General features: G+C 36.5%; 1 protein-coding gene across 1 annotated transcript; it reads right to left on the reverse strand.

Annotated features, from left to right (window-relative positions):
- Window positions 1–933: 933 nt before the first annotated feature.
- Window positions 934–27318, reverse strand: LOC121737862. Its single transcript, XM_042129593.1, has 10 exons — window positions 26901–27318; window positions 5278–5493; window positions 4726–4976; window positions 4223–4383; window positions 3521–3618; window positions 3092–3191; window positions 2713–2788; window positions 2253–2408; window positions 1673–1845; window positions 934–1100 (listed from the first exon to the last, which is right to left on the reverse strand). Exons 1-10 carry the CDS (start codon window positions 27316–27318, stop codon window positions 962–964), a joined length of 1788 nt encoding a protein of 595 aa, XP_041985527.1. The 3' UTR covers window positions 934–961.

The following is a 27318-nucleotide window of genomic DNA, read 5'->3' on the forward strand; positions in this document are numbered from 1 at the left end:
GAAACGATTTTTTGGACGGAACAACGGACAAGATTAAAAAGAGAAAGTGTTAGGGCGACCGCACATTGGAGACACGACAGTTTTTAGACAGACTATCGCATAATAAAAAGTACTAGACGCGCACATTTATTTTGAAACAAAACGTCTCATAGACAAAATTGTCTAACAGTAACAGTTTCGTCTTGGTATGCCCCGCGTGGTAGACACAACTGACTCGTCTATGTGAAACAAAATTGTCTAAAAACTGTCGTGTCTCTAATATGCGCTCTCTCTAAATGAGGTATCACACTGTCACTGTCTTGTAATGTGCTGTCGATCGTCGTCACAACTGTGCCAATTCCGCTTCGACGACGACACAACGCATCAGAGCAATGTGAGGTTTCTCTAAGTTGCTTTTTTACTACAGAAGACTGCGGTTAAAAATTATTCACCGCCAGCACAGACAAAGAATAAGTTAGATTCTGTATCCGCATTCCGCACAGGCGCAGACACAATGAGGTAGAAAGAGAATATACGTTTTCTTCTGCTTGTTGTCTATTCTCTCTCTATCTCTTACAGCTATTACAGACTTTTCTACATTCTTTTTGACGACCTCTGTGGCTCAGTGGTGAGCGCGTTGGTAGCTCAAGCCGGGGGTCGCGGGTTCGAATCTCGCCGACGGAACAAAAAGTTTTCAATGTTCCCGGGTCTGGATGTGTATTAAATATGTGTATGATATAATAAAAAATCTTAAATATATGTATAGCATAAAAGTATTAAATATATATCCGTTGTCTGGTACCTGTAACACAAGTCCTTTAGGTACTTAGCACGGGGCCAGACTGACGTGGTGTGAAGCGTCCATAGATTATTATTATTATTATTATTATTATTCTGAAAAATAGTCTCTAGTAGCAATGAATTATTTAATTTTGTAGTAGCTATTTGTTTTTTTTAAAGTGCAGTCTTTCAGCAAAACTATTTAGGCACCATCCGTAATACAGTGCGGATAGAGAGAGTGACAGTCCTTGTTCTCCTGTCCCTCTCTAGCGGCGGTGACGTATTTGTAGTAGCGTAACGCCATCTTGCTTTCAGCTGGTGGAACTAACTCGGAGGAGTCCCTGAAATTATTAAAAATATTTGTGAGAATAGAGTTGTAGGAACAAACGTAACGTTTTTATTTAATTCAAAGAAAAAGGGAGTTTGAGAGACTTTTGGCTCATAATGTAATGGATGAGTTGAATTCACTTAATGGCCAAAATATTTTAAACTAATTGATGCCTTCTCTTTAATAAATTCTATGAATGATAGTATTAATATAACATCTCATTCACAACCGAGACTTGATATAAGTGCACCAAATCAGTGCCCTGATTCGGAAACTTTATCCCGCGACATCCAATAAGCGCTAGCCGTACTAGGTACCAATGACCGCACGGTAAAGTTTTCGAATTCAAGTCAATTGAGAATATTAGTTCAAGCAGAGGGCTCTACTAGGAAAATATGTAATCTAAACAACATCCGACGTGTTGCACACGTCATATCAGAACATTGACAGAAACGTTATCAAACGTCGAATAAAACTTTCTGTTTACTGACTATTATGATGGTGCTGCCTCTAGTGTGAAAACAATGCAGTAGTATATCTTATTAAAGATCGTGAATACGCATAATTTTGAGGGTATTTACTTACTTGCTCAGCTCGTTCGAGACTAGATTGCTATATGGCGAGTGCTTGAAGGGGTCCTTGTATAGCGCGCAGATGGCTCTCTCCCTACACCCCGGCTCGGAGACGCCGATAGAGTTGAGTATAGCGTCCACCTTCTCTATGAGAGTGCCGTAGAACTTCTCAGCTGCTATGGAGTCCTGAAAGAATGGTAACGCCATCTATTAGGGAGTATTATGAACTAGGGAAAAAATTCTTGCCCTTAAAGATTTAACTAAGAACTTATATTTTAGGATTTATTTAATTTTCTAAAGTGGTATGATTACTTAATTTGTTTTCAGGTTTTCAGAGGACACCTATTAACAACTCTTATATCTAAAGCCAATGACAACCACTATTATAGCTTTTTAATCACCATCATCATACCCACTATCCTCAATGGTTATAACTGGTCCCATGTAGTGAATACTTACTCTCTATAAATCTTTTTTGATTGCTAGTCATTCATTAATGATCATCATAACGTTTGCCATCATATTAATATCTTAAGTCTAACACGCTAGATCCGTAGATGCTAATATCCTGTCATCATCAATACAATACTCACCGGATCCGTAGCAGCCAATATCTCCTGCTGCTGCCTCACCAGGTTCGTCTCGAGCTGCACTCGGTTGGTCTCCGACAACTTGGCCGCTGATACTCTCAGCAACTCGTCTCTGACTGCAGACGGAGGTGCTTTAGCCGCTAGCGCCGCTGCTCGGATCTGTAAGAACTCATGATGTGAGATGTTGATGAGATGGTGGACCTACGTAATTAGGTCGGGTTATGTGTAGTAAAAAGTTATTTTCAATTGTTTTGCGTTATATTATCAGATATTAAATTTAACGATTGTAATAAGTCACATTGTATTAGGCGTGCCTCAGGGATCGAGTATCACACCGTTTTTCGCAGTAGTCGATCACGTTTGAAACTTTACTCAAACCTAAATTATAATACAAAATTAATTAATTTAAGTAAGTAATACAATCACCACTTATACCTAACTATAGAGTGTACCATAAACCTACCAAAGCATCTTTCTCTGCTTGTGCCGGATCTCGTGACAATTTCTTTCGATAGTAAGGGTTCGGAGGTCCTTGTGGTCTGGAATGATAAACATTTAATTTAAATAAGTAATAATATAAGTTAGAAAATAATTAAATAATAATTTTATATGGTCAGATAGTTTAAGGAATAGGATGGACAATAAGTATAAGGTGATTAACACATGCAAAACCCCTAAAACTAGAAACCTTTGTACACGTGTTCTTCTTATCGTGTTACCTACACCATGAAATTAATTTGCAAATGAAGAAGAAAAAGCTATTAAAAAATAGGAAATAGAAGATATAAGTCAATAACCCTGACTATTCACACCTTAATATCTTTTATGACAGTACTTCTTACCTTCCAATATTACTGGATGATTTGCTGTTGGCAGGTGGTGCTGCCACGTTCGCGTTGATGGTGTTAGCGCTGGCATATTCACCAACGTTGACAGCTGGACCTGGAAAATGCAGCACATAATTTTAATAATGTTAAATTACGAATTTTAAACACAACCTTCGTTCAAAAACACGACTAGATGTCAGGAATGAGAATGCAAAATACTGAACCGATCAAATCACTGGAAGTTCCTAACATGAAGTAGATAAACCCAAAAAATTCAGCATTAAACAGGCCAATTATTAATTTTTGCTAAGAACACTCTCGATCATGAGCTTTAAACAAACAAAAATAGATCTTTTGATCTTGATCTAGCCGTTTGAATGTAACTCTCAGACACATACAACATACACCCTCATTTTTTGTTTCATGTTAAAATTGAAAGGATACCTGGTGGTAGACCAAGGCCCCAAGCGTTGATGTCATTCATGTCAGCCTCTTGCGGCTTGAAACTGGCGATTGCATTGCGGTGTATGTCCGATATGTATCTGGAAGACATTGTAAATAAGTATTAGTTGATGATATTCAAAAACTTTGTAATAATGTGGAAGTTCACAATATTGTTGACATCTGAATTTCTATGTCATAGGAAAGGGAAGAGATATTTTATTACGATTGCCGAAGCACAAACAATTTTGGCGCAACAAAGCTGCATCAGTATTAGAGTCTAGACAGGCCATTCTCAAAGTGTGTTTTGGAGTCTGGGCTTCAAAAGCCTTGTAGGGCTACGCGGGTAAAACATTAATTATTGTTATTACAAATTTTATCGGACACCAGCATGGAGAATGGAGACAATTCATAAATTACTGCTAATACAAATTTTATCAGATACCAACATGGAGAGTCAAGACAAAAAATTATCTTTTGGGGGTCCGTCAAAAATGACACTTTTTAAAAGGATTCCACCATCGTACATTTTTCACAAAATAGTAGCTTACGTCCTTCCCCGTGGTTTGATCTATATCTGTACCAAATTACATAAAAATCCAGTAGGTTGTTAGATCAGCGCAATCAAACAAAAAAAAACTCTCCAACTTCATCATAGAAGTATAGAACTATAATAGAAGTATAGATTTAAATAAGTACACTCACTCAGGTCCTAACCCAGGTCCGCTCAGCTCCCAATCCTGAGGGTAATGTTCGAAGGCTGGTGCTCCATTGTCAACGTGCTTTACATATGCCTGACCGTGCTGAACGTGCTGCCCATGTGGAGGACCGTATACTGGCGCCGGATGGTGCGAGTGATGATGAGGCTGTAAGGGATGATGATTGTAACTGTGATGATGATGAAATTTGTTTAAGCACTGATGGTAATGAAGTTGTTGAAGTCATGAGAATATTGATGATGATAATATTGATAAATATGAGGACATTGAGTTGTAGGTACAATTTATAATAGTTGTAAATAGACGCGACAATATTTAAGTTAATTTTTTATCAGATGAATCAAAGAAGCGTCTCTAATACAAGAAAGTTATAGCAAGTCTTCTAAGTTATAACACTTGGCGAATCTAAATATTTGAAATGCTCTATGTTTTAGTAAACTTAGAAAAACTGCATAATTTTAAAGAATTCTCATTCAAATAAAAACATACCTTATGATGAGTAATCAGATGATGGTGATGATGATACTTCGTCGTGTGATAGTTCTGGTGGTACCATGAGCAGAGTTTGAATATATGACTGAGGGCCGGGAACAGGAACAGTAGGAGTTTTAGGAACATCTTCTTGGCTGTTGTCATTCCTAGTATTATTGGTAGGATGAACACCACCTTCAGTGCTATCAGCTTTATGACCAGTATGATGGCCAGGGCTGCCATCACCAGTTTCTTCTTGAGGTATTTCTCTGGAAAGAGAAGAATGTGGGAATTAAGGCTAAGTTTGTCAAAAGCCTACCATGATTTGGTTTTACATATTATTCTTTTAGATTTTTATTTGCTTTTCCTTAGTTTACGGTACCTACCTGACAGAACATTACTAAATTAAATAAAAATTTGTATAGACTTTAAACTAGTGGGTTAAAAGTGCATTGAAAGAATTTATAGGTAATTAAACTATTGTTATTGGTTTTGTTATTGTTAAGGTCTTCTATCTTAATTCCCTATATAAATTCTTTCAACATAAAACAAATCATTTCAAATACTCACTAATCTTATTGAAGAATATTCTCCCCGTCTCCACTTCTTTCTTTGGTTGTAGTTCTATATGTACTAGAGCTCCGGTCTTCGTCAGCGCCCTGGGTGACACCTTGACCGTCGCTCCATCGAACATCATATTAGGTAGTGTCAGTTTCATGTCGTGTGTCATGAGGAACTTCACACCTTTGCCGTAGAGGGCATCCGTGACCTCTTCTAAAGGCGTTTCTGGAATTAGAATAATTTTGATTTAAGCATTATGAGTCATGACATTTTTAATGATTTATGATTATCTTTCATCATTATAAAACTAAAAATATACGCTTTTTTTTCTAGTAGGTACATCCAAATCCATACTTCCATATTAATATTATTTAAATTGCGAAAGTGTGTCTGTCTGTTACCTCTTTACGCATGAAGCACTGAACCGATTTTGCTGAAATTTGGCATGGAGATTGTTTGAGTCCCGGTAAAGGACATATGATACTTTTTATCCTGGAAAAATGTACGGTTCCCGCGCGATAAAAGAATTTCGTCGCGATAAATAACTTTCCTGCAAATTGCAATATTCAGTAAAAACTTCAATTTAGAAAATGTCGTCCCCAGAGGTTTCACCAAAGAAGACTAGTTTAAAAATATAAAATAAGTACCTAATCTCAGGAACTTTTTTGAAAACCACTATGTACATGAATTTATGGTAGCAGGCCCCGTAGACAAGTGGCAAAACGCTAACGCGAACGCTAACGCGAACGCTAACGCTAGCGCTACAAAATGTATGGATTTGACATTAGTATTCGCTAGCGAAGCGATGACTTATGTCAAATCGCATACATTTTGTAGCGCTAGCGTTATCGTTAGCGTTAGCGCTTTGCCACTTGTCTACAGGCCCAGTTCATCAAGGCCATAACAATATTATAATCACTTATATCTCTTCTTTTATTTAATGACGTAGACAGTTACGTCCATAAAAACTTATTATGTAATCAATAGAATGTACTTTACATAATATTAAGTAATAACATTGAAAAAATTAAGTAAGTATCAGTTATTAACGTTTTAAACAATTTTATGCGAATAAAATTATTAACAGCTAATTAAATGTGGTTACAGTAATTACTTTTAAATGCTTTCACCAACTTTTGCAGATTGTCTGGCGTAATTAGTAATATGAGATAATGATTTTGTTAATAATAATAAAAATCAGCCAAGTGCGAGTTGGACTCGCGCACGAAGGGTTCCGTATCAGCAAAAATAGGTAAAAATATGTTTTTTGTATGGGATAGGGCTTTCTTTCTTCAAGGGCTTCTATAAAGGTTTACTCGTTAAGTCATTACAAGACAGATAATATATTATATGCTAAGCGAAAAATTTATTTATCGTTTACGTTTAATTCGACCGTGATTATGTTTAGAAAATTTAGTTCAGCGTTTAAAATTTCTTGTCAGACTGTAGTTAAGATACTGTCCATTAATAAATGAAGGAATTTACAGCGATTTACGATCTTGGCCGCATTTGAATCCATATTATCTTAATTAATGGTGGGCAAAAACTTACTTATTACACACCACAGACATAGATCATGATAGATAGCGCATGTGTATGTACTTCGCGTGCCATATCGCGCTCCCAAACGACGAGCTATGCTCTATCTTGCGAAAGTCTGTTCTTTAGTCTGCTATCGGAATCGAACGTCAATCGGAATTTTAAAATGCCTAAATGCCTAAAAGTGCCGTATTGAGCTGTAGAAATTCAAATAGAACTTTTCTTATCATCGGTACGACACAGCAGCTATGAAAAAGTGGTACGCTCATTTTCATACAAATAGAGCGACATGCAGTATCTATCTTGATCTATGTCTGTGTTACAGATCATAAAATAAAGTTCCATTTTAATTCATTTCCTTCCAATCCAACACGAAGAAACCGGGATTGAGAGCTGTAAACCTAAATTAGTTTATGATCTATAAATGATCCATAAATGATCTATTTCACGTTTGTTAAAGCCTTTAATTAAGTGACGAATGACAATGCTAACTCTATGTTTTCTTAACTATACACATGGATTTCATAAGTTTAAAACTAAGGGTATTCTAAACACACGAAAAAAATAATAAGAAAAAGTAACGCTATAAGGCAAGCACACGTTTTCCGTATACGGAAATCCGAATGCATAGAATCAGTAGAAAATACATTAAGGGCCCAACCCACACGTACCACAACCACACCACATCGCAACGACAAAATGTCGTCGAGAAGGTTAGAATAGAATAGAATAGTATTTATTTCCAGGAAATTTGTTTAACAATAGTTCTTAATATTTATGTATGGTATCAAAATTTCTGCCTCATTGGCGTGGTAATATTGTCTAATTATTATTTCAAAACATTTTCTTTAGATCTTATTCTAATTAACATGTTACGTGTAAATGGTGTCGCTGCAGCTTTTTGTAGTTGCTTTGTGGTACCGACAAATTGCCGACGTAGTTGCGTTGTCGTCAGTACCTAGTTGCGATGTGGTTACGTACGAAAGTCAATGAAACGGAGGGGGGAAGAACGCGGGCGGCGCGCGGCGTGCGTGCACTGTTATTGCATCGACGCAACGTTGTGGTTGCGATGTGGTCGGTATCACACAAGTGGTCGACAACGACTGCAAAATGTGTTACGTGTGAATGGTCCAGTTCCTTTACAATACGAAACATACGCCCGACCACGTGGTGTGGTAGTGGTTGTCTGGCTGGTTGACTGGCGCACACGTTCGCTTTATGCTTTTTGTGAACAAATTTCCGCACGTACGTGTCAAGTGCAAAACGGCGCGTCCGCGCGTGAATAAATTGAATGTTTGCTCTAGTGCGGAAAATGAATTCGGAAATCTAATACGATAAACGTGTACATACATGCGTTTTTCGTAGGACCAGCCTAAAAGACTAGACGCGTCACAACTGCATGAAAATTAAGAAATACTTATATAATTTTCTGTACACCAAGAAAATTATCATTAAATTAATATTATCTAATCATTTATTATCAAAGTAAAATTATTTAAATGGGATAAAACTATCGGCTGTCATATTATTAAACCAACTAGCTGTTACCCGCGACTTCGTCCGCGTAGACTTTATAGTTGTTCCCGTACATCGATTGAGTCGTTTACGCGCAAATCAGAAAAGTATATTGTGTGGGAACCGCACATTTTTCCGGGACAAAAAACATTCCTTGTCCCAGATTCAAATTAGTATCTCCAATCTCCATGCCAAATTTCATCAAAATGAAAATAGATTAAATAGTTTAGGCGAGAATCATAAAAGTTTATTGTGCGGGAACCGTATATATTCCGGAATAAAAAGTATCCCTTGTCCTTTCCCGAGACTGAAAGTATTGCCATACTAAATTCCATCAAAATTCGTATATTGTGCAGTAAACAGTAATTTTTCCGGGACAAAATGTATCCTATGTTCTTTTTCGGGACTCAAAGTATCTTTATACCGAATTTCAGCAAAATGGGTCCAGCCGTTTACGCGTAATATCGTGACCACGCGAAATATAACGTTGCGCGCAGCTTCGCCCGCGTAAATTAAATATTTCACAGACAAATTAGTCCACAAAAATAGCCTATGATCCTTCACGTGGTCTAATTCTTACCTGTGCCAAATATCAGAAAAATTGCTCCAGTAGTTCGTGAGATAAGTCTTTCAAATAATTTTCCCAATTTTTTCCCAATTTTTTCCACATTTTTCTCTATTTCTTCGCTTTCATTAGTCTTATCATGATAAAATGTAACCTATAGCCTTTCTCGATAAATGGGCTATCTGACACTGAAAGAATTTTTCAAATCCGACTAGTAGTTCCTAAAATTAGCGCGTTCAAATAAGCCATTTCAAATAATTTCTCCCGTTTTTTCCACACTTTTATCTATTTCTTCTCTCCTATTAGTCTTAGCGCAATAAAATATAACTTATAGCTTTTCTCGATAAATGGACTATTTAACACTGAAAGAACTTTTTAAATTCGACTAGTAGTTCCTGAGATTAGCGCGTTCAAATAAGCCATTTCAAATAATTTCTCCCGTTTTTTCCACACTTTTATCTATTTTTTCTCTCCTATTAGTCTTAGCGCAATAAAATATAACCTATAGCCTTTCTAGATAAATGGGCTATTTAATATTGAAAGAACTTTTCAAATCTGACCAGTAGTTCCTGAGATTAGCGCGTTCAAATAAGCCATTTCAAATATTTTCTCCCGTTTTTTCCACACTTTTCTCTATTTTTTCGCTCCCATTAGTTTTAGCGTGATAAAATGTAGCTTACAGCCTTTCTCGATAAATAGGCTATCTAACACTGAAAGAATTTTTCAAATGGGTCCAGTAGTTCCTGAGATTAGCGAGTTTAAATAAGCTCTTTCAAATAATTTCCTCCCGTTTTTTCCACACTTTTCTCTATTTCTTCGCTCCTATTAGTATTAGCGTGATAAAATATAGCCCATAGCCTTCCTCGATAAATGGGCTATCTAACACTGAAAGAATTTCTCAAATCAAACCAGTAGTTCCTGAGATTAGCGTGTTCAAACAAACAAACAAACTAACAAACTCTTCCGCTTTATAATATTAGTATAGATTAGTGTTACCTCTAAGGCTAAAATTAAAATATATGATCTTTATGATCTCAGAGACTGATATTAATAACTTAACTGTAATTAAATGAATAGTTTGACATAAGACCTTGTCCCTTACATTATTTGTCAAACTCTTCAGTAGAACCTCCATCGTGGGAATCGCAGACACAATATATGTCAAATTGTTATGCGGCAGCCGGCTGCCGCTTGGGGGTTGATGGGTTAAATTGACTTAATCATCACTAATTATTATGTCTCTGATTGTGGCAGTTAGATTTGATTTCTACAGGTGTAACAAAATAAAGCGAGGCTAAGGTTTACAAACCTAACCCAATTTTTGGTAGTAGTATGGGTTGAGGAAGGATGTTTTGGGTGAGATAAGCCTGCGTACCACTTCCACCCCCGGAAAACACCCCGCTTAGGTTCTCCTAAGCGGGGTGTTTAATTCGCATTTTAAAATTTCCGAAAACTTGAGATAAGGTCTTATGTTTTCTGGTGTTTACGAGTTACTTACTAACTAAGTATTTTCAAGGCATCGTAAGGCTGTAGCCTGTAGGGAGTGGGGACGATAATTTATCATCCCAAAAGTATTGTATATATGTTATAGGCAAACTCCGAAGCTCCGGCGCTCCTAGGTTGGACTGGTCAATCCTCAGGTCAGACTGAATGACTTAGTCAAAGCCCAAACAAATGTAAATTTTCGGCCTTTGACTAAACAATTTTCGTCAAACCTGGGAGGGACTAATTTGGTCAGGCAAACGTCAAAACACAATTTTATTAAATCGGGGTTTGACGAGTCAAACTCCGATATAGGTATGAAGTGTCTTATCTTCGTATATTTGGAAGCATTTTATCATTTAAGCAGCTTTCAAGTCTTAACCGCTTAACTCTGCCAGTTCTGACACCTGATTGGTCAGCTTACGTGATTTTCACTTTTATATTTGAGATGCTTTGAGAGAATGCCGTGTGGCATTAGGCCCGCCTTTTGTACGATGTGCAATAAAGTATAAAATAAATAAATAAATGCTTTGGAATATACGGAGGTTAGTTTGTAAGATTAGGTAAGTATAAAAAAATAACATTTTTAAAATTTTGATGTTTATTGTTTTAATAATTTCTTAAGTAATTAAAATGGAAAATTAATCATTTTTCTGACACGGTGAGGCATTAACTTTAATGTTAATTGTTTTAATAATTTCTTAGGTAGTTAAAGTGGCAAATTAATCATTTTTCTGACATGGTGAGGCATTGATGTTAATGTTAATTGTTTTAATAAAGCTTCTTTATCCACGTTTTTAGTAACAACAACACCGTTTGGTTTGATTCACTCATCTTCAATTTTACACAATTACACGCCCGCACGCTCAATGAACGAACATGAAATGACAAAACAATCGGTCGGAACACCGCGAGAGACATTATGAACCTGTTTAAACATGTTCAGATCAACGTTTAACCGAGTTTTGCAGTCGCTTCTAGGATTGACTAGGCCAAAACCGAAACAGAATAATTTACTTTCGTCGTTTGACTGAAAAGTTAGGAGCTCCTGGGTTTGACTAAAAATACTTCAGGCAAAGGGCGAAATTGAAATGTATTTCGGGGATCGCCTGACGGCTTTGGCCAAACCTAGGATAAACCAGTCCTTCCGCGAAGAGACTGTGTATCGGACTTTGACTATAACATATATACAGTATAATATTATAATTCTTAGGTAATTAATAGCAATGTTGGCCCAATACGACTTGATTGGGTTAGGTTAGATGGCTAAGGCGGGAGCGTAGTGCAGCGAAGCAAAGACTCCGTTGACTTATAATAATTATTGAACGAAAAAAATTGGGCTAGGTTTGTTTTTGTTGTTTGTTAGGGGTTTCCCTAAAGCGATAATATTTTAGGGTGTGTGTGTGTGTGTGTGTGTGTGTGTGTGTGTGTGTGTGTGTGTGTGTGTTTATAAAGAGTTCACTTTTAGACGTGGGAGAGCCATGCTTCGGCACGAATGGGCCGGCTCGACCGGAGAAATACCACGTCCTCACAGAAAACCGGCGTGAAACAGCGCTTGCGCTGTGTTTCGCCGAGTGAGTGAGTTTACCGGAGGCCCAATCCCCTACCCTATTCCCTTCCCTACCCTCCCTTATTCCGTTCCCTTTCCATCCCTACCTTCCCCTATTACCCTATTCCCTCTTAAAAGGCCGGCAACGCACTTGCAGCTCTTCTGATGCTGCGAGTGTCTATGGGCGACGGAAGTTGCTTTCCATCAGGTGACCCGTTTGCTCGTTTGCCCCCTTATTTCATTAAAAAAAAAAAAAAAAAAACTGAGAGAGCAGCGCTGAGAGAGCATTTTTTTGTGTTTTTTTGGTAAGTGCACCAGCGTCAAAAAAAATGCTGTTTCAGCGCTGCTACTTTTACAGTGAACTCCATATAAATGAAACATACACAGCTAAAGTTTTATCACTTTGTTTTGTTATGAGTTATGACCCTCTTTAACAACATTTACAAATAAATATAGAAATAAACCATAGAATAGGACTGTTATGTCACCTTATTCTCATGGCTATCTTAAATCTCTCGTTTATACCAAACACGCGAGCTTGAGACCGCTATCTTAAATGTCTTTAATAATCCATAGTAAATTGACCAAAATAATAAGCAAGACCAAAGAATACGTAAAAAAATACGTGAGTCGGACTCGCGCACGAAGGGTTCCGTACCGTTATAGAGCGGAAGTTGGCATTGGAACTTCCAATTTGGTAGTACAGTACAGACTTTTTAAGACTATAGTTTGTCATAAAGTGGCATTTTAATTGAATGTTTGGCGGTCGCGATTAGCCGCGGTAAAGATCTGAACGGCACCTTAAGTTTATGTCCACAGTTTGTCTATACTTTCGCATTTCTACTGGTGGCCATGCTAGGGCTACTGGTGATGTTGCCGTTTGAAATTATCCGTTTATATTTTCTTCTCAACAATTAAAATTATCCGTAGGAAACGATAATATTATCATCAACAATACTTACAAAACGTAATACCGCAATGCACACGTTATCAAAATTCACACGATCCAAACAAAGTGATATTAAAAAGTAAAACGCATGCAAAAATTGTGTACCAACTTTTGTTCTCACGTAATATTTCAAAAGTGTCATGCAATTTTTTTTTTTTTTATGAAATAAGGGGGCAAACGAGCAAACGGGTCACCTGATGGAAAGCAACTTCCGTCGCCCATGGACACTCGCAGCATCAGCAGAGCTGCAGGTGCGTTGCCGGCCTTTTAAGGGGGAATAGGGTAATAGGGGAGGGTAGGGATGGGAAGGGAAGGGAATAGGGGAGAGTAGGGAAGGGAATAGGGTAGGGGATTGGGCCTCCGGTAAACTCACTCACTCGGCGAAACACAGCGCAAGCGCTGTTTCACGCCGGTTTTCTGTGAGAACGTGGTATTTCTCCGGTCGAGCCGGCCCATTCGTGCCGAAGCATGGCTCTCCCACGTATAAAAGTTTTTTCTCCCACGTATAAAAGTAAAAAAAGGCAAATTCATACTTACAACAATTAGCAAAATTGTTGTATGAATTTTTAAGTGCGATTTGTTTTATTTTATTTTCTACAATAGCAACCGTAAAAGATCATAATCCATTCTAATATTATTATAGATTCGAAAGTGTGTCTGTCTATTTGTTACCTCTTCACGCCCGAACACCTGAACCGATTTTGCTGAAAGAACAATGGCCAAATCGTACTAGATGATAAAATGTGGGCGGTGGCGTCCCGATATGCCATTGGTAGCAAAAATTCCCAAATATTTTAAGGCATCGAAAAATATTAGAAATGTGTCTGTCACAAAAAAGATCAATATATCGCACATCCTCTAAAAAACTGTCATAACACAAAAAAACCTAGTATTAAGATAAAAATACAGTTTGATGCATTTTTTTCCCTCCTATCGCTCAAGAAAACAGCCATAACATTAGTGCAAATATTAATCAAAAGATGGCGGTAGTGTCGGTTTTTTACGGAGCGTAATCCCGCGCCCCCCGCTCCACGACAGTGCCGCATCACGGCTTGTGACGGGTGGACGTGTGCTAGTGCTGGTGAAAGTAGTCATAAGCTGTGTTATAACAGTATTGTGGGTAAGTCGTTTTGTCATTATTATATATTAATGAGTAAAAAACAGTCGTAACACATTTTACGACTGTTTTTTAGAAACTTAAACTAAAAAATACTTACATGCCTATCTAAAATAGTGCCACATTAAAGGTTATGACATAATTTGTGTTCAGCTTAGTCTAAAAAAATGTCACATCATAGGTTATGACGTTATCGTTGTCAACTTTGCTGTTGATTTGTAATTTATTCTTCTAAAAAAAGATTGTATCATATATTGTGTCACTTTTTTACTATTCAATCCTAGATTTTTGTTCACTTGCAATATATAAAACGCAAATAATATACTAGGTTAGGTTAGGTTCACCTTTCAATGTTTTACTGATAAATGTTTAATATAATTAGCGCCGCCAATTGGTGTAACATTAATAGTACTTATAAAATAAAAAATGACTGCTAAACTTGATTCCATATATATCGTTGGATTTAGTACAGATATATGAAAACATATCAATTGGTTGCGCTAGTTCCGCTTGCTAGTTACCTAAAATATTTGGCAGTTTAATACCACTATTTAAGTACGCTTATTTTAGGTAACTTTGAATTGCGGTTAAACTTTGAACAATACAATAATGTATTGTTCAAAGTTAAACCGCAATTCAAAGTTGCCCAAAATGACGTTAACTTTTAGTTTTCTTTTTTTAGGTATAAAATGGCTAGCCAATTTAAAGAAGGTCGAGGCAAGCGGTTACTGCAAATGTGTGGAAATGATAACAATAAAGAAAATAATAACATGAACCGCACAGGTAAGTTTTAAAAAATACTTTTCTACTTGCTATACCTACACGCATCTTTTGGTTGTTCTGTATATTGCTTTATTTGCTAACTCATCTACATTGACGTCTGTTTCTTAGTTCTCATATTATAATACTTATATAAATAATATTAATATTACTACTTCTAACTAATACTAATATAATTTGCTAAATTATCATAATATTGTATATTCTCTTTTTTAAGTATATAATTTTTTTGCAGATGATTTAGTACCCACCACCAGTAGTATAAAACCAGGCATTGATGTATCAGACGATACCGGAACAATTAACGATGACCTTGAACAGACTCTAAACTCGGAATATTTTTCTGAAGATGATGACGATTCGGTGAAGGACCCTAACTATTCGAGTAGTTCTTCCAGTAGCACTTCCAGCGGTTCTTCCAGGAGCTCTTCCAGATCTTCTACGGTACAGCATGTAATCCCACCAACCAGTATAAATGACCCAGAAGTGTTAGGCGACCAAAACTTAAGACAATCGAGCCCTCAATATGAAGAGAAGAATGAAGTTAGTGAAAGTGACCAAAACATTGACTTACCCATCCAACAATCTGTACAGGAGAACAAAGATGAAGAAGGTGTCCAAGATATCCAACCACCGTCACAATCTGTACAGGAGAGTAATGAAGAAATTACTCAAAACATTAGACTACCGTCACAATCTGCACAAGAAAATATAGATGAAGAAGCGGCACAAAATTTGACTGAAATGGAGGACAACAGTAATGTTAAGAAAGGCAGAAAACGTCTAGCAAGAGTTGATGAGTGGCTAAGTGTCAAAGCAAAGAAATTACGTAATACCGGTCAGTCTTATGTTTCGAGATCTAAAAAAAAGAAAACTGTTCCTGCACGGGCCATGAAACCACCATGTGAAATTAATAAATGTAAAATGCAATGTTCGGTAAAAATTCAAAGTCAAGACAGGATGAGAATTTTTAGTAAATATTGGGAATTAGGGGACATTAACTTGCAACGAAACTTTATAAATAACTGTACCAAAGAAATTATGCCTGCAGTTCGTTTTACGGGGAAACAGAAGCCTCGCAAACACAATAATGCCTATTATTTTATCGTGAATAATGAAGAAATACGAGTGTGCAAAAAGTTCTTTATGGCTACCTTAGATATTAACGACCGAGTTGTAAGAACAGTTTTTAATAAGAGAGAGCTAGGTTTTGTTGAGGTAGATAAAAGAGGAAAACATGGCAATCATAAAAAAATTGATGAATCCATTAAAAAATCTGTCAGAGATCACATACAGTCGATACCACGAATAGAAAGCCACTATATTAGAAAAAATTCTAGCCGAGAGTTCATCGATGGTGGTAAATGTATTGCAGATTTATATGAAGATTACAAAACAGAATGTTTAAAGCAAGGTCTTCCAGCAGCACACCACGAAATGTACGCAAAAATCTTTAACCAAGAATTTAACATAAGCTTCTTCATACCTAAAAAAGATCGTTGCGAGTTATGTGTTAGTTATGAAAATGCCGATAGCTCTGGAAAAGAGAAATTGAATATTAAGTATACAACGCACTTAGAAGAAAAAGAACTGTCTAGACTCGAAAAAGAGAAAGAAAAACTTAATGTGAGTGCTGACTATATTGTTGCAGTGTATGATTTACAGGCTGTGCTGCAAACGCCAAAAGGAGATGTTTCCGTATTCTATTATAAGTCGAAATTAAATAATCTAAATTTTACAATAAGTGAACTTGGATCTGATCATACGGAATGCTATTTATGGCATGAAGGAGAAGCTAACAGAGGCGCAGACGAAATCGGATCTTGCATACTTGATTTTATAGATAAGAAAATGGTAGATTATGATGGGCCAGGGATTGAAATAGTATTTTTTTCAGACAATTGCTGTGGCCAGCAGAAGAATAAATTTATTTTTTCAATGTACATTTTCGCTTTGTTAAAGTATCCTAAGATAAAATCAATAACTCATAAGTACCTCATCACCGGCCACACACAAAATGAAGGTGATTCTGTACATTCCACTATAGAAAAGGCTATTAAGAAAAACCTTAAGTCTGGCCCCATTTATGTCCCCAGCCAATATGCACAAATTATCAGAACCGCAAAAAAAAAGGTAAACCATACCACGTGAACGAAATGAGCTTTAAAAATTTTTTTTCAATGAAGAGTTTATCAGAAGACATCGGCTTCAATGCGAAGAATTTGAAGACTGCTGATTTGAAAGTTTTTAAAGTGACCCAAGGCGAACCTAACAAAGTTTTTTATAAACATTCCTATAAAGATGATCATTTTAAGGAGGCTGAAATCAGCCGAAAACAAATCAACTCCGAAAATATTAACATTAAAAGGGCGTATAGATGTCGCCCTAAAATAAAAGAGAATAAAAAAAAAGATCTCTTAAGTTTATTGGAGAATAATCACATTCCCAATTACTATTCTTCTTTTTATTCCCAACTTTAAGGAAACTAATTAAGTTATTAGTTATGTGTTGCACAGAGGCTATTGTCATGTTTTTTTATTTTTATTTTTGTAATTTAAAGATACTAATTAAGTTATACTAATAAGTATACTAATTAAGTTATACTTTGAAGAATCAAGAAGGTACTAATTAAGTTTTTACGATGTAAATGGTGGGTCAAAGATAATGTAATATTTTAACGTAGCTTAATATTATTTGTGATTTGGAGAGTTCCTTTAAAATAATGCTTAGATTTTGTTGGTTATTTAGAGTTTTTGAAATTATTTTCCTCGCTTTATTGTTTAAGAAGTAGTATTTTATTTTAATATCTGTTGCTAAGTAATGTGAAAAAGAGTCACATTATGGGACACATTTTCTTTTTTCTTTAATAAATTTACATATTTTCTTATAGAGTGTTTTTTCTTTCTTTCTGTAAACAAGCTTAATAAATTCTTCACTTGTTTCTGTTTTTGAAAGTTGCAAATCAATAATAATAAATTAGTAATAACACAAATAGTTAAAAAATATATTTAAATCGCGTTTTTCTCAAAACTTGTTTTTTTGTGATATGACACTTTTTTAGAGGATGTGCGATATTTTAGTTTCGTTATGTTCTCAGCCGGCGATCATTCGCATTTGGGTAATACTCTAGGAAAAATTGAAATATTTAGAAACGAGATCGCCGAATATACACTGTAGGCCACACCGCAGTCGGGAAAAAGGTAGTTCTTAAGTCTAACCTCAAAATAATTGTTAACGTTATTAATTATTGTAAAAAACCATGGCTATTTAGACATCATTCTTAAACGGAATTATGTTTAGAGCACAAGAACAACCAAATCTAACTATAGTTTTTTTTTGAGACATCAAAAATAAAAGTCGAGTCCAGCTCCTATACAAATTTGGCCATGATTCTTTGGTATGGTGATACTTTGATTCCCGGGAAAGGGCATAGGATACTTTTATCCCAGAAAATGTACGGTTATTGCGCGATATACGAGTTTTGGCGCAACGGAGTTGCGGGCGACATCTAGTTTGATTATCCTTTTTTAGGGTTCCGTACCAAAGGGTAAAAACGGGACCTTATTTCTAAGGGTCAATTCAGACTGCAACGCGACGAGGCGAGGCGCGGCGCGGCATTTTATATGGATTTGACAGATTTCAATTGCGTTAGACGTCTTGCGAATCTGTCAAATGCATATAAATTTAGAAATGCATCTACGCGTCACATTGCGATCTGAATTGACCCTAAGACTTCGTGTCTGTCCGTCTGTCTGTCTGTCTGTCTTCAGGCTGTATCTCAAGAACCGCTTCAGCTAGACATCTGAAATTTTCACAGATTGTGTATTATATCTGCAGCTATAACAACAAATACTAAAAACAAAATAAAATTTATATTAAATGGGGCTCCCTTACAAAATTGTGATTTTTTTATTGATAACGAGCAAAGAAGGCTTTGCTCGTTATCAATAATGGCAACTCAAACTCAATTTATTTTATTCAGAATACATTTTTGCAAATATTCTCTGGACGTCTGCGTCTGCTGAACGTCTCCACCGGTTCGGAAACTAACACAGCGAGAAGAACCGGCGTAAGAAACTCGCACGGGCCCACTTTTTACAACAGTTATGCACTTAATATTTTCACAATGGCCTTAATTATGTCTACTTTTTAATAATTAGTAATTATAACATAAAAATAAAATAAAAATTTAAGGTGGGCTCCCATACAAAAAACTAAATTTTTGGTCTCTCTTTGCACTTTATCAGTACGGAATTCGTGTGAGAGTTCGACTCGCACTTGGCCGATTATTATCCATGACCATTTATCATCACAACAATTAACTTCCCGTACCTTTTGTGTAGCTATTAGGGCTGTCTGTTTGTCACCTTTTGTCATGTGTAGAAAGCTAGTGAAGTTTACATAGAGTGTAGTGTATAGACTATAGACAATGAGTATGCGTATGCGCACACGTTCGCTTGTGGGTTTAATAGGTTTTACTTTGGAGTTTCTTTGAAAGTGATCCTTTAAGGCCATCCCTTGACCATACATTTGCCGCGTTGCCGAGATCGCACCAAAATCCTATTTTTTTACTTGTCTTCGTTCAAAATTGACCTAAAAAACTCAAACGGCGAATATGTAGTTAGTGAAATTGTCGATCTATTGGCGTGTGTTTCAAATAAACGTAATTTGTAAATACTAGGGAGATACTGAATTTAGGCTTCAATTGAAATAAATTGGTATTAAGTACTTTGGAAGCTGATATCATGAGTATAATAAACAAAAATAGGAAAATAATAACGGAGAAAGGAATGTTCATATGCTGAAGATTATTGCTGTATTTTTATTATAATTTAGTAGCTTTCAAATTATGACTTAATAGCGTAAAATTCGGCATATATCTGTAGGGGGAGCGTCTTAAAAAGATTTTTACTAATAATTTCCCTATTTTACAGCTTCACTATAATGGCCGGTTTCCATTATTACAATACAGTGATCCAACTACCGCTGGTTCCTAGCTCATTTACATAACAGAAATAACTATGTACTATCAGAAAAGTTGATACCTAGGCAGATGGCGGACCTACGTAATTTAGTCGCGTTACGTCAAACCTAACCGACCGATATCTTAGAATTGACGTAACCAATGACGTAGGTAGGACGTAACAAATGACGTAGGTCCGTCAACTATGCCTATGAATATGCCTATAAAAATATGCTAATCGAAAAACATGACGCGTCACGACTCACGACTCGCTACGCTTCGTCTGCCCTAGTGTGAGTTGACCCTTAGGCTGTCATAAGACTGTCGTGTTCATGTCGTGTCATTAAAATAGATGAATGGGCTATGACTGTGCATTTATGAGACAATCTTTTTTACAGACTACAGAGTATAAGCAGTTTTGACTGTGACCTAAAAATATAATATTATGTTAAAAACTTCTGTATTAATTGCGGCTACAGCTCGACAAGGCTATAAAATATAAAAGAACGTTGCGAAAAAATACAGACGAACATAATATAACCTCCTCCTTTTTGGAAGTCGGTTAAAAAGGAACTAACGCTGCCATCATACAAATTTAACGTTATTTTTGACAGTTCTCCTTTACCAGCAGCGTCCTCGCCCACGTTCATTTAATGTCGGCACTACATATAGGCGAACGCGTTGGCCGACGCGTTGGCCGACGCGTTGGCCGGCACGCTGGCCCAATGTGTAGCACGGGCGTTCGCGTGTTGGCGGTAGGTATTACGCCTGTTCTACACATTGGGCCAGCGCGCCGGCCAACGCATCGGCCAACGCGTTCGCCTATTATATTATGTAGTTCCGACTTCTTGTCGCACTTTACCTATTAAACGCCTCCCTGTGTCCCTGGATGATATCCCAGAACACGGTTCCCGCGCGGTAAACTGATTTTGGCACAACACAGTTGCGAGCTTCATCTAGTATTAACATAAATGCTACCCCTTCCGCTGCAACTCCTCATGACCTGTACGCAGTGCCGTAAATAGGGCGATGCCACCGGTGCCCAGGCACAGGGCGTAGACTCTGGGGAGCGCAAGAATGGCCATACCAGGCAACTCTTATTTTTTTGAATTGCCCCCGATAAAGTACTTCGCTGCGCCCCAGAGATGTTTGCCAATGTAGTAAAAAAATCCACAACCGAACATATAACCTTCTCCTTTTTGGAAGTCGGTTAAAAAACAAAGGTGCAGTTATATAAGCTCGCACAGGGCGCAAGAAAGGCTATTTACGGCACTGTCTGTACGTATCTTAAAGATGAATGAAGTGAAAGTAAACATTTTGTTTACTGAACCGTCATTAACATTAATATATCAATCGTGCTATCAATTTTTGATTAGTGAACCATGTTTGTTTTTGGTTAGGGTCGGCCCTTTATATTGATCGAAACAGGTACTTCGATGGAATGTGGATTAGAAATTTTGGTGGAATATTCCGTTGATGGAATATTCTGTGGTGTTCCAAATTGAGCATGCAAGCACGTTGATAAATATATATTTCGGTTTAGCCGGTTTGTAGCATTGTATTGTTAACGCATAACCTATAATAGGTCATAACTCATAATATTTAAATTAGTCGCACTTTAATAGATTCGTCACAACTTACAATGGCTCGATTAACATGTAAATTGTAATCCATGTCTTATGTCCTTTCCTAGGACTCAATGCATCTATAATAATTCTTTACGAAAATCCGATCAGCAGTTGAAGCTTGAAGATTGAACTGACAAGTGGACAGAAACACTTTGTCTTTATAGTATAAACGAGCTTTTGTCCGCGGCTTCGCTCGCGTTAAGAAGTATTATTATATACAAACTTTCATCCCCTATTTTAACCCCTTGGGGTTGAAATTTATCAAAATCCTTTCTTAGCGGATGCCTACGTCATAACATCTACCTGCATGCCAAATTTCAGCCCGATCCGTCCAGTGGTTTGGACTGTGCGTTGATAGATCACCATGTCAGTCACCCATGGACACTCGTACCATCAGAAGAGATGCAGGTGTGTTGCCGGCCTTTTAAGAGGGAATAGGGTAATAGGGGAGGGTAGAGATGGGAAGGAAAGGGAATAGGGGAGGGTAGGAAAGGGAATAGGGTAGGGGATTGGGCCTCCCTGCCTACCTAGCATACGCCAACGAGATATCTCACTCTACATGTTTTCTCGATGTTTGATGGTTTGTCTCTTCATCTCTATTGACCCTAGCATGACAAACATTTTTTCTCGCGTAGATCTATCATCGAAATAACACATTTTTATAGAGTTTGGTCGAGATAATGTCGAGATTTTGACATTATGAGACGAGTAACTACTCGTCTCATAATGTCAAAATTTAATTATCTCGAGAGTGAGATATCTCGTTGGCGTATGCTAGGTAGGCAGTAAACTCACTCACTCGACGAAACACAGCGCACACCGCTGTTTCACGCCGGTTTTCTGTGAGAACGTGGTATTTCTCCGGTCGAGCCGGCCCATTCATGCCGAAGCATGGCTCTCCCACGTCTAAATATGCAGGTCGTCACCCTACATAAACTTGAACTAAAAATTGTGTCATAGCCAGTTCACTTTCCTAGACAGGAATGACTGGTAGTTAAGCCGGTCTTACACAGGGCCAGCGATTAACGTAATTGAAGTTCAAATACTTGTAGCTGGCCTACTTTTTATCCGAGTGACGTAGATGAGTATGTTTTATTTAGTGCTATGCAGAAGTTCGTAGGTAATCGTGCATTTTGCCGCCAATAAAACTATCCTTTAATTTCTCAAGTTTATAGTTACTTATTTCTTTACTAGGATCTAGTAAAAATGACTTTAATAATTAGACGGTGCCAGCAAAATCGTTCAGAAATTCGTGAATATTTTTTTTATTTTGCCATCATGTCATTTCTTAAAACAAAGTGTGCCCTTTCAGCGCTGCTACTTTCACAGTGGACTCTATATAAGGGACACATACACCCTAGAGCATTATCACTTTATTGTGTTACACCCTGTATACACAGTATATTTTTATGAGTAAGGATCATAATCTTTCAAGGTCAGAGAAACGCAATAAGCATAAAGAAAGTTGGTCCTTCTAGGATATTTTAATCCTTCAAATTACCATATTTAAAACGTTTAGAACCAAATATAGGAATTTGGCACATGCGGTAGGTGTAAGGTACCTACTTAATGAGAAATCGAAATATCCAAAATAGCTAGATCATCTATAAAATTATAGCTGTTGTAAAATTGATTTAGCGCTCATAATGTTGATCTTCCTGTTCCAATTTTGAATGTCTTGTCAAATCAAAATGTGGCCATTACTTTAAAAGACGCGTGCGGGGGAATGAAACTCAACTCTATAATATATTTTTGAAGGTGTTTTGAATTTTTGACAAAGCGCTGGGCTTAGTAAGGAAGTATTTAATACGTATTTGACACGTCGCGTAGGGTCTAGAAAAGAAAGTAAGGTACACAGTTGGAATGCTAACAAGGACTTCAACTTACACAATACAAACATACAGAATGCTAACTGTCAGTAAATAGAGAAAGGTCACATAATATGTGCCGTCATGTCACACTAATTTGAACCCTATGACCGCGAAATAAGATATCATCTAAATAACTAGCACTCTCGATTTCAATGACGCCTCGAAAGTTGATCAATATTCTATTAGTTTTCTCCAATTTTGGGTTAATCGTACGGGTTTTTCCTCTTTTTAACTGACTTCCAAAAATAGGAGGTTATATGTTCGGCTGTATATATTATATTTTATTTTACTTTGACTTTGGTAAAAGTAAGAGTGGAATCTACACTTTCGTGTTCGGAGAATGTGTGTTGCGTGTGGGGAGAAATCATTTACAATGTTAGAACTAAGAACACTGAGAAAATAAAAGAATGCCATCGAGAGTATGACTATACTATATTGGGTAAGTCTAAAAAACTTACCGCCTCACTCAGAGACGAGTATTAATTACCTGTAATGTGGTCTACCGGAGGTTCCGGGGGAGACTGCGGAACGAAGCGAGCCACGTGGCCGGCAAAACGTGATAGTGTTAGTTTTTAAGTAAATATAAAATATTTATGTTAGTTTTAAGGTATTTATTGTATAATTTATGCCTGAAATAAATGATTTGATTTGATTAAAATTAATGAAGATTTTGACATAAGCCTCATTCATTATCAGTCAAACTAAATTGAAGTTTGGTCATCAGTCATCACAAATTGTCTCTGAGTTCGACCATCACCTATTAATCCATACTTCCTACTAATTTTAAAAGTTCGAAAGTCCGTTTGTTCGTTACCTTTTCACGGTATGGTGACACTTTGGGTCCCGGGAACGGACATGATATGATACTTATATCCCGAAAAAAAAATAGCGTTCTTGCGCGATAATAAACAAACTTTGGTGCTATGGCATTGCGGGCGTTATCTAATATATTATTATGTCTCCTCCAATACGGATCATCGCACTTGTCAGACAATCAAAATAGTAAAGAACATTTCACCAACGCGAGAATTGCACCTACGACCTTCGGGATCAAGCGCCACGTTATAAACCACTGGACCACGTAGACGTTTAAGTCTGGACTGATTATATTATAATTATTTAATCTTCTGAATAAAAACAAATTTTAAATTTGATTAGTCCGCTAAAACTCGAAAACGACTGAACCGATTTGGCTAATTTTAGTCTTGAAATATTTGTGAAAGTCCAAGGAAGGATTATATTAAGAGGAAAGGTATTCACCGGGTAATCTAGTTTCTAATATCTTAAGCCCCGACAAAACAGAGTCATAAGTTTGCATGTTTGTCCGTCTGTCCGTAGCATTGTAGCGTCGAAACGGGTCGACCAATATTTTAAAATATCTCAATTGAATGTCATTGCTAATTACATAACTTTTACCTTTTCTCAATTCATTTTCTTCAACAATGACCCCATCGGAAAATCGTTTTTCCTGTTGTCTCAATAATACACGCTCCAGTTTCAATACAATCAATATTTTCACCAGTACGGAAGGGTTTTTCATTACGGCATATGGGAAATTGACTTTCATAAGTAACGCTTACATGTCTTGACACTTTTTCTATTTATCTATGATGATATATTAATGATTTTCTCCATTCATACTTCCGCATGTTTTGTTGACAGTTCACACTTCACTATATTATAATAATGAAAGATGTAATTGTCTATTTGCATTCAATTGGTTCATTTATATTCTCTAACCTTTTTGTTTAACAACTCTATTGGTACCTTTGCTATATAAATTTTCTAATGTCTAATAATGACTTGTTTCAATTAGTCTGGTAGAGAATTCCCAACAACTTATGTGACCTAAGTTCCGAAACAAAACCCAGTGTACTTTTCAGTGCTCAAGACGTCATAATATTGTATTTTACGTCATATTTTACTGATGTGACAAGTATGAGTTATGACGTATTATGTGCTAAGTTCCGAACTGAGATCAATTGTGTCAACTATAAAATAAAAGTAATATTTTATTAAATTAAATAAGTTTCAGAATATAACTAATTAATAAGGCAACTTCAATAAAAATTGTAAAACAAAACATTGGTGAAAAAAATTCAAAATCGGCTGTCCCATTTAGACGTTACGAGGTGACAACCTCCGTTTTCGCCATGGTAAAAACAGTTAACATCTAATATTAAATATTAATTTATTTGCTGAAAGTAAAAATAGACTTCCTATACTTAATTGGAATAATCTTGAAATATTTAATATTTAACAAAACTTAACGTAACTAACATAATAAACTTATAAATAAATCTTATAATATATAAAATTCTCGTGTCACAATGCTAGGCCGCGTACTCCTCCGAAACGGCTTTACTGATGTTAACCAAATATATGCATATTCAGTGGGTCTGAGAATCGGCAACTGGGTACCTATTATATTGATAAGTGCATTTGTTGAATAAATAATAGTAAATTATTACAAGTCGAGACTGACAGAGACCATTGTTTGTGCGACGGGATAGCGATGGACGTTGCCATGGTGACATACTCACTTCAATAAAATAATACGGGCGAAATACTTTATATGGCAAAAAAACGTTCACCGGGACAGCTAGTAAGATATATAAATAAGATATTTATTTAAATTGTACTATATTTTTCACGCAACTTGGTGGTATATCAAAATGAATAGGATACATTTCTGCAATGTTTTCACGCTAGAGGCAGCACAGGCATAGACAGTAAACAAAAAGTTTCGTTCGACGTTTGACAACGTTTCTGTCAATGTTCTGATATGACGTGTGCGACATGTCAGATTGTGGTCGGATTATATTTTACTGTACGTGCTAGTAGCGACGGACCTTTGCGTAATATTTTACGTTTAGAGTTATCTCAATTTTTACTCAAAAGTGAAAAAGAAAGATTCGTAACTTTTAGTGATTAGAAAACCAAAATGTCATAGAAATTATTATCAATAGTCACGTACAAATTACAAATAATAAATGTGGGGCGCACGACAAAAGAATTGGCAAAACGATGCATGAACTGTAAAACCATGTGTGACAAATTGTTCATGTGAAATTTCTACGTGTCACACCTTACGGCCATTCCCAATATTTGATCTATCTCTGGTTTTGCCCTACTAGAGATAGGAATAGCTCACAATTGACATAAAATATATGTCTCTAATGTCTAATGTGAGCTAATCCTATCTATCTCTAGTAGGGCAAAACCAGAGATAGATCAAATATTGGGAACGGCCGTTAGTGTTCCAGTAGCTACACTCAGAGGCATATTTTGGTGATTAATTAGTTGATTTAATGAGAAGTATAAAAGAATATTTATGGAGTCTGTGTTCATTTAAAATATAAATAAAAACAATCTCTGGAGCCCCAGCTTCCATTAGCACATAATTTTATAGATCATAAGTATATTTGTTTCATCGTAACGTCTAACTAAATAACTAAGCCGCTTTAACGGCTAATATATTAAGCTTCGTTGTTCAGTTTTTCAGTTCCGATTAAATGTTAAGACTTGAGTCCTATCAAAAGTAGCTAATTACTTTAATGGCTCAGCTACTTTAAAATTTTCAGTTAAATTCATCTCAATCCTACGATTGGTAAGACGAATAGGCTTCTAATATATAGTTGCTATTATAATAGTTATTAAAATTAAATATTTACCTGCTTCCTCATCATCTGGTATCTCATTCTCTTCATCCAACGATCTCTCTTCGTTCTTCCCGCCCGTCAAGTATATGATATTCGCTTCCTTACTATACTTGTTCATATCCACATTATTCTTCTTGAAACACACACCACCTACGTTCACTTCACCGGAATCTAGACTCTCGTCCAGATACGAATAGAAGTTCTTTTGCAAACAACTCATCGATGGTTCCAACGCGCACTTATTCAGTATATTATCCCACAACGAATTCCCTGTCCGAAAAGTACCGTTACTGTACATATCACCGAAGCCCCTACCTGCAACTGCTTCTAGAAATTTCAACTTATGTGGTATTTCGTCTTTGACATCAGTAACATTGTCACCACTCACTACTGTCACCAGAATCAGTACTATACACTTTAATACAGCCAT

The sequence above is a fragment of the Aricia agestis genome, chromosome 21 (assembly GCF_905147365.1).
Source record: "Aricia agestis chromosome 21, ilAriAges1.1, whole genome shotgun sequence".
In the NCBI taxonomy this organism is placed as follows: Eukaryota; Metazoa; Arthropoda; class Insecta; order Lepidoptera; family Lycaenidae; genus Aricia; species Aricia agestis.